The 9,394-nt window shown below is 33.5% G+C and overlaps 2 protein-coding genes across 2 annotated transcripts; both read right to left on the bottom strand.

Moving 5' to 3' along the window:
• Positions 1-1,019: 1,019 nt before the first annotated feature.
• Positions 1,020-5,626, bottom strand: LOC122608149 (eEF1A lysine and N-terminal methyltransferase). Its single transcript, XM_043781244.1, has 9 exons — positions 5,300-5,626; positions 3,979-4,092; positions 3,820-3,888; positions 3,541-3,560; positions 2,327-2,379; positions 2,185-2,215; positions 2,025-2,103; positions 1,727-1,866; positions 1,020-1,266 (listed from the first exon to the last, which is right to left on the bottom strand). Exons 1-9 carry the CDS (start codon positions 5,472-5,474, stop codon positions 1,261-1,263), a joined length of 687 nt encoding a protein of 228 aa, XP_043637179.1. The 5' UTR covers positions 5,475-5,626; the 3' UTR covers positions 1,020-1,260.
• A 912-nt stretch (positions 5,627-6,538) lies between these two features.
• LOC122584799 (probable E3 ubiquitin-protein ligase RHA4A) lies at positions 6,539-9,362 on the bottom strand. Its single transcript, XM_043756863.1, has 3 exons — positions 9,031-9,362; positions 8,610-8,695; positions 6,539-7,397 (listed from the first exon to the last, which is right to left on the bottom strand). Exons 1-3 carry the CDS (start codon positions 9,253-9,255, stop codon positions 6,977-6,979), a joined length of 732 nt encoding a protein of 243 aa, XP_043612798.1. The 5' UTR covers positions 9,256-9,362; the 3' UTR covers positions 6,539-6,976.
• Positions 9,363-9,394: the final 32 nt, after the last annotated feature.

Raw genomic sequence — 9,394 nt, 5'->3', positions numbered from 1 at the left:
AAAGGAGTTAGTTCAAAGACATCAAGTTCTACTAACTGCTAGGAGACTAAGTGCACTCACAAAGGAAAGTTCAAAGGGTAACACCTACTTATCCTGCAATACTTGACTGTCGGAATTTATCTTTAATAACCATATCTATTAATGTGGGGGATTGTTGGAAATTTTATGTAATAACATAGAATATCCAAGTTAATAGATATGTTAAAAAGAGTTGAAAGAATAATTAACTAATGTGAGTGTGTCCCACATTGGTAGAAGAATAAACATTAAGTATGTTTATAAGGAGGAGTGTTGGAGGAATTATAATTCCTTATAAAGGGGCTACACCCCAAGTGAGCTAGGAGGGTGCGAAGCACCCGACGTGCCCGAGACCGGGACTGGGGGCGATGAGGCGTAATGTGGCGTTTTAGTGGCGCACTTAGCACGCTCGCATCGCCGCGAGCCGCTATTGAGCCGTCTTTATTTTTGACTAGTTCGGTATGGCTCGGTTATGGCTTACATGGCTCAATTGTGGCTATGTGAGATGGCTCAAGTGTTAGTGGTTGTGGCTTAAGTGGGATCCTTTGTTCCTGGTTTAACACCTGGAACAACACTTGCATTAGTTCAGCAAGTGACATCTGTTTTAATGTGTTGTTAACTTTCTAATGTTAACAGGTGTTTCCCACTTAACAAAATCTGATTTATATATGATTTGTAACTGATCAGAATGATAATAACAAGAACACTAACACTTTCTCCATCCTGGATCATCTACAATACTCTTTCAACAACACATTAAAACACTTTCTCCCCCCCCCCCCCCCCCCCCCCCCCCCCCTCTCTCAATCTATGATATGATATGTATTTATTTTTGCCCCTTTTTTCCTTCTTTCTTTCAAGAACCTTTATTACCACTCAAATGACAGTTTTGAAAAATCTTTCTCACATAATATTTAAGAATGATGGTTACAGAAGATATATATTACATACAAATAAAACATACGTGAATACGCGCGCGCGCGCACACACTAACAAACATGGATCAAAGCAAATCATTTCAATTCACCAAGGCCATCATTACAATTACATGTATAGTTTTTTTGAAAGAGTATTGTGTAACTTACATGTACACCATTACATATATAGTTAAGTATTGTGTAACTTACATGTATACAATTACATATATAGCTAGTGTTGTGTAACTTATTAAGCGAACATTATTACAGACAAAAGACACGATCTCTTTCTAAACCAAGAAATACTTGAGCTCAGTCTCTTTCTTCACACCTGCATTCCCATTAAAACACTCTGAATTCATAACCATTAACGTTACTGTTAGAGGTGACTTCTTAGACCGTTATGTATTTCTAAATGGGTTGATTTGTCAATTGGCTAAAAGACACCCAAACTCCACTTCTAATGCGTAAAAGTGTAAAACTACTCTATTTTATACTACCAGTAACACATTAATCATGAATAAAAAATTTAAAAGTTGAAAAATTAACTCGCATGTCAGCCCTAGTCCCCATAACCAGTCTAGTTTGTTTTGACATACTAAAAATGACTGGTTCAACCCGACTCCAATTTGAATTGTCACACAACCCTCCATCTCGCTACCTTTAAATATGTTTCAAATGGGCATGAACAATGTTTGTCCGTGTTGATTTTTCAATGTTCACCCCTTGTTTAAAAGTACCTAATTACTTACAGAATGAAGTAAAGGTGATGTAAGAAGGTAACAACTGACCTTAGTACAGACATAGATGTAATGAACATCCATGTTCTCTAAAGGACTACCATCCTTCAGGCTTCCGTCACTATTCAATGGAACGGGCCGAGTCAGCTCCCATGTCTCTCCTTTTGAACTCTCTCCTGGCAGATACTTATCTGCGTCCATACACATTATATGGTCCAAAACGAAATAACAAAATTTAAACTTAGAGAGGATCTTTTTTTTAATGACAAAAAAAAACTCTCTCTCTCTCTCTCTCTCTCTCTCCCCCTCTCTCTCTATTGATATATGAAGAGAAGAAAATTTAGATCACCTATCACATGAAGCTTGATGGCCCACGAGTGAGATTCTTTTAGCAAACATATTCGATAAGCTGGAATACCATATGTTATCTGCAACATTATCACGGTCATCACCCCGAGCATCGACTGAAAGCTTTAATGATCGCAACATTACGTTGGTAATGAGCTTACCAGAATATACACTCCCTCCTTCTTCAGGACCCTATAGTTTGTTATCAACTGCTTCAATATATCAAAAAATCAAAAAGGAAAGGGGATAAAGTGTAAAATGGAACTTCAAGTGTTAAACAATTAGAAATAACAGTTGTTTTACCTATCGACCTCCTCAAGCATCTTGGCAGCATTTTGTTTCGAATTGAGACCACACTGGAAGAAAAGACTTGTCATTAGTCATTGATCCTTAACACGTGCCTTTGTGTTGACATTTACGGCCCACTTAAGGGTAAATGCATAGTCACAGGAAACGGGTACGAAGCAGGGTTTCTCGTACTCGTACTGTACACCTCGCACCGAAACGCGGTACGAAATCGTCCCGGACGAAGGCGAAACGCGATCCGAAACGGTAAAATAAGCGTACCTGATTTGACGTATCAAGGTTGAAATTTGCGTTCCTTTTAGCTTCGGTTCGCCGTACCTTTTAATAGAAATCGACGTTCTGGCAAAGAGAAATCGTTTTTTTTTCCGGTGGGGGAGAAAAGTGACAGAAGTAGAAAACAGAAAAGTAGCGGGCTGTACTGTACTTTCTTTTTACTTAAAGTGGGAAAAGATATATTAGGGTTGATAAGTGGGCTTATATTGGGCCATAAAATACAATTTTCAAATAGGCTGGTTGATAAAGAAGTGGGCTTATATGGTTTATGTAATACAGTTTTCATATGACCCTGCTGGAAAAAGAAAAAGACCAAGGGTCTATTAGTTATGGTTTATTTTTTTTTATAAATTTGATTATGAACAACTATTGGATTTTAGTATGAATAAGTCTATATTATATATGTTAGTTATTTATATGTTTTGTACCAAATTTACGTACCAAAAAGGGTACGTCGTTTCACGTACCCAATTCGCGTTCCGAATGAACCTACCCCCCCTCGTACCGGATTTTCGAGGCCTACGAACGGCGTACCCGTTTTCGTTCCGCGTTCCATGTGACTATGGGTAAATGTGTTGATTTGAGTAATACTTTTTGTCTAACAGCCAGATGGGTAATTTTAAAGCAATTGCTTAGAATGAAAAGAAACTTGCGCAAAGTGCATTCAAGTGCTGACCCCTCCTATATATATAATTTAAGAATTTTTTATTATTATAATAAAAAAAGATTACCATTGAATAAAATACAGTTCTTGATGATAAAATTTTATACGTTAACTATTCATAAACTTAAACTGAAAGGCGGATAAACCTTTTTGACCCACACTACAACCTCGTTGACTTAAAGCCATTTTGATGTGTTACCCAACCCATCCAAGCCATCTGACCCAGCCTATCACTTTGGATGCACTTTTGTTTAGCACAAAGAAGAAAACTCACCAAAAGAGAGTCCAAGGTTCCTGGGAAACAAAAGGAATGGAAAGATGTTAAATTGGAGGATAAAAGACAATCATCTGGTTGTTAAAGTAAGTCTGTGGGGAAAAAATGAACAACAAGAAATCATCCTTTATTAAACTGTGATCCTTTGATTAAAGAAGCAAATGTATGAAATATGAATGTTATATAATTACATATTCTAATAATGATTACTTTAAAACTTGAAAAGAACTTGCCATACTTTCACTCAAATATTCACATAATCTCTAGTTCGAAAGATACCTTTGTCAATAACTGCATCAAAAGAATTGTTTTCAAAAGCTTTCATATCCCTAACATCCATTTCGATATCTGCCCAAATTCAAGGACACCACAACAAAGCTAAATGACGAGATAAATAAAGTGTAGGTCACAATTAAGACAACTATAAGAAGAAGGTACATTTCAGATGAGGGGAATCCGAGTATTTCTTTTGCATTGCTTCAATAACAACGGATGATATATCAATGTTCACGATATCTGTATAACCATCCTTGCTCATGCCTTCACTAAATGCTACACATATATGTATTATTAAATAATAAAAAATGGTGCATTAATAGTGAGAACAACACACAAGGGTAAAGTGTAAAAAAAAGAAAGAAAGAAAGAAGCATAAACTATGAAGAAACGGGAAGTTTGAAATAATAAACAATATAAAACAACTAGCAAGTTTCAACCATTATACGTATGTGCTAAATTTGGAGCAAATACATGATAATTAGTTGATTACCATGTCAACACACGAGAACTAACTATCAAGCAGCATCTACTTAACCCTTTGAATTCCTTATTTGGGTGATACTCTTTTACGTACAGTAGAACAAGTTTTCTTGTAAAAGTACAGTATGAACTTCCTTTTCTATTCTTCTTTTATAGATTGATAACTAGCATATCCGTTGACAACTTGACATGAATATGGCCTCCACTCAAACACTATCTACAACACCAATTAGTCCATCGACAATAACAGTTGTGAGATACCCTACTGCCCAAATAGCTTCACTATGATCACATATATTGCCACCTCGTTCGACGAATGTTAGATTATGTATCTCATCTTCAAAGATTATGTACAAGAGGCTTTCCTAACCGAGTAGAATCAAACGAGCCGAAATGCTTTTTAACTGCACAAAAACTTTTATCTAAAGGCTAAAGTCCTCCAATAACCACAAATCAACTAGTAGCAATCCTTGTCACTTATGATCTTGAAACTATTGGGGAGCCCAAACGTCCTTATACTAATTTCTAAATTTCAATGAACAATCATTCAACCAACAATATGTCAATACCTCAAACTAATTCTTCAATTGAAATGGCACAAAAACATTAGAATTGCATAGGTGCTTTTGGTTATAGAAAGCTATGAGAAGTAAATCATTGAAAACAGAAAGCTCTATTTTCCAACTTATAATTACCCCTTGAAAAACTCATTCCTATAGTTTTCTCAATATTTTTCAGCTCAGAAATGGAAACTCCTTGTATTTTCCAAATTTGCAACTAAAAGTTCAAAACTTTCTAAGAATAAAATAATGGGAAATTTGAAGATGTTTTCAGTAGCTAAAACGCACCTATAAAGTCCTTTCAATTTCAATCTTTATATTTATTTTTTAATGGGTCCAAATTCTACACAACTTATTACAAACCCAGAAAATATATATTCTTGATCCAATCACACAAACATTACAAAAAGACAGTATATATATTTTGCAAGAAATAGTACCGGAATTGCCGCAGCCAACAACAAGGACACGGCGGCGAGTGGAGGTGGAGGTGGGGATGTAAAGATGTAAAAGAGGGGATAAAGATTCATATTTTTGATACCAATCAAAAGTGGTTGTTGATTCCTTTGCATAACGTTTGTCCCAATACCATGCTTCTCCGTATGCTTGTGTCATCTCTCTTTCCGTCGTCTCGTCGTTGATTTATTCCGTTCACCGGAATTTTAGTTCGATGTTTCTAAGAATGGCAAGTAGGACCCACACACACCCTACTTTTTCCTACTTCCGTGTTTTGTTAATTTTGTGTCAATATCCATCGTCTTATTTAATTCTTAAACTTACTTGGTGATATACTGACATGTAAGGGGAAGAGTAGTAATCAAATGAGTTATAAAAATATAAATTAAAAAAAAATTTCTTTGTTCAACACTTTTTTTTTTTTTTTTTTTGCACTTATCATAAAACGTATTTTTTATTATAAAATATATAACTTTTTTATTCATATTAAATTTTTTTTTACAAGTAAATTTTACCTCAGATACATATGATGTGTGCTAATCGCACAACAAAAGGGTCCCGCATTAAGCGGATCTTAAATAGTCTTTCTCACCATACCATCTCTTTAATTGGAAAATACCGTCGAGGAGAACCTACCAAGGCTCGAACTCAAGACCTTTGAGTAAACTCCTCTGGAGCCCCGCATAATAGGTTTAGTGAAACACCTCTGGCCACTGGGGTTTAACCAAGTGGTTTATTCATATTAAATACATTCTTAACATTTGGTATTTTTTTTATACTCATGTTTACTAAACTTTTACACTTTGTCTGAATTTTTAGTGTTTTAATATTATAACAATAAATCATTCTTGCAAAAGCATTGTTTTCATGTTTAATAAATTTTAAGAGACTTTATTTTAAAAGACAACTAGACAAGTAATAGTTTTCTAAAAAATAAAATACAGTATAATTGTAGTTGTATCGATCATTTTCTCTATCGATGATTACTAACATATTGTTACATCGTAAATTTAACCGATAGTTTCTTTATATATTTAGTCAAAAAAATTTAATTGATCCCATCAAACAATTTTAACTTCAAATTTACACCGACAACATGATCATTTCCTAATATAAATTAATGTTACATATATAGTATAATTATATAACTAAATAAATAACTTCATCTTAAAACATAATTGAAAATCCAAAAGTAGTTGTTACATTACAGAATGATGAAGCTATTTTACAAAAAAAATCACGACGCTATTAATCAAAGACAAACATTACAAAAACTTAATTGATACAATTCGTACACTTTCTCTAAGTTCTTATTTGGTTGCAAGCTTACAAAGAACTTAGATCATCTAAGAGAGCTACAATCAGCTCGATATCTCTTCATTATTCGACTCAGAAATATTGAATTTGGACACATGATATGATAACCTAAGATAATACAGTTTGTCTACTAATTAATTCTCCAATATATATCTTTTTCAAACTTAGTTTGTCCGTCACACTAGATAAACCGCGTTAACCCATGATACGGTATATATCATCAAACTCATTAGTACAAAAAAAAAAAAGGTGTAACTTATCCAATACATATTTCAATTCGATCTTCCAAAAGTAAAATAATTAATCATGAGTTTGATGATATATATAGATATAGTGGGCCGGTGTCATTGAGATTGAACATGTATAACGACAGAAATTCCATCAGATACAACATGGTGGTGGTGGTTGTGGTTGTCATCTTCATGGGAGGCCGTAGTATTTGTCGAGGAGACTCTTGAACAGTTGTTGTTACTATTTGTAGAATCAATAGTAGTTGTTGTTGGGCTAGTGGTGCTGTCTGTTGTAGATGTTATATCTTGGGTTGCTGCTGGGCCATGGTCACTAGTGAAATGAATGGTGGTGGGCTGAGCTGATGGTGGGCCTGAGAGGGGCCCAACAGCTAAAAAGACACAGCATCTACAAAGTGGGCAAGTGGAGTTGGATTGAAGCCAATGGTGAATACACTCCTTGTGAAAAACATGTTTGCATGATGGTACTTGTATCAACTCTTCATTCAATTCAAATTCCCCAAGACATACACAACATCTGATCAAAGGACATATATACATACATAACATGTTATTTACATTTTTTAGGTTTTATATATCTCTACGATTCTAGACATATAGAAAGTTATATTTTTAGGTGCGTCTAAAGATTTTAATTTCTTTGCACTTATAAATATATAAATCATTTAATTTACGTTAACATAATTAGTGTATAAATAGACAATATTATGTTTCGGTAAAATATATTTTATTAAAGTAAGATGTTAAGTTGTTGTAGTGTTTAGTTAGATATAACGATTTTGGAGATCACGCATATATATGAATTAAAATGCAATATGTGTGACTTGTAAGTTGTAACCAGTTGATCCGGATTCTCTTTTTATATGGATTCATTTATTTTACCCGGCCCTTTGTATGTAGATATGATAAAACAATAAAACTAAGCAACTTTTAAAAAAATAAAAAGTAATAACAAAAATTTAATAGTCCGTAATAAAAAACATAATCATGAACTATACACCCACTAAGAAAATACCTGCAAAGTTCCACTAATTTCAATTTTCAAAGATTGGGATACACAAAATAACAAAGTAATCAAATATGTGTAAATAGAATAGAATGGTCTAAAAAGTGCACTATTGGTTTTAATTTTATATATTTCTTGTTGCTTTTTTTTTCTTCTTCATATAATGATATAATGATGGTGATTGAGAGCATAAATGCATGTCTCTAAAGATAAATGGCACTCATATAGTCATGTTAGATTCTGCTATCTTTATGATCATAATTCCGTGGTCACTTTTGAGAAAAGGAAAGGCCAATATTTAGATGTCATGTTCCAAAAGAATAAGTTACATATGCGCAAAAAACCCACAATAACAATATATGTTTGTCATTTGATAACTACTCATATTTTGTACTAATAAATATAGTGCCCATATTTCATTTGTAATAAAATTGGGCATTGTTGTATTGTAGGATCTATATATTTTATATACTTAATATTTACATATATGACATAAAAAATAAAGTGACCCCCAATGTCATCTTTCATAGTGTATGTGGGAGATTGAAATATAGATAGCAAGAGAGTGAGATACTGCTTATAATTTCTACCAAAGGTGAGAAATAATCCAGTTGGTTTAACCACATATATGACATATGAACTATATACGTTACTAAGTAATTTCTTGTAAATCTAGCAAATTGAGAAGGTATGTTATTAAAAACTTGTAATTAGTTGGCTTACACTGAATCCTTCGCTTTTAAGACTTCATCAAACACAACCTTTGGTAGCTTATCCTTAAGACCTCCTTTCACTCCCATTACATGAGGCTGCAAATAATTTAAATTTGGAATATGATCACATTGATATATTACAAGCAAATGAATAAAGGAAATGAATTGAACTTTCAATGATTTCATTTCTTGTTACTTGTATTTTCAAACATGCATCAAGCTTGTTATATTTCTCCTTTCAAAAACAAAGAATATATTTACAATTAAACTTCAGATTTTCTTTTAGCCTTGTCACAAATAAGATATATAGAGCTATAACAAAATGACTATCCGGCCAAACATTGCATATTGTTGTATTAACTCTTCAAGCTCGATGATTATTTTCAGCAACACCCATAAGAAAAATATATGGATAATAGTTAGTTAATTACCATGGGGAGAAAAGAAGTAGCATAACGGTAAGTAGATGGCGGATGCAGCGGCGGAGCAGAAGAGAGAGCATAGGCTCTTCTTTTGAGGTAGAACAAGTAGAACAAAAGGAATAGTATGATGGAGAAGAGGATTGGAATAGAGAATATGAAAGCTTGATATACCCTAATTTGAAGTGCATGGGAGTATGGATGATAGTTGATACTTGGAGTTTGAGGAACACTCATTTTTCACTATATATATCAAAAAAACAATTAAGTCTTGATCAAATTATATATACTTGTATATAGCTAGCTAGCTTCTTCAATAGAAACCAAACATCAAGGAAGATAGATAGACGTGCCTTTATATCTTTAAAGAATATGA

The sequence above is a fragment of the Erigeron canadensis genome, chromosome 1, assembly GCF_010389155.1.
Source record: "Erigeron canadensis isolate Cc75 chromosome 1, C_canadensis_v1, whole genome shotgun sequence".
Taxonomy (NCBI): domain Eukaryota; kingdom Viridiplantae; phylum Streptophyta; class Magnoliopsida; order Asterales; family Asteraceae; genus Erigeron; species Erigeron canadensis.
Note: the sequence above shows the minus strand (reverse complement) of the source record. Positions and strands in the feature narration are given on the sequence as shown.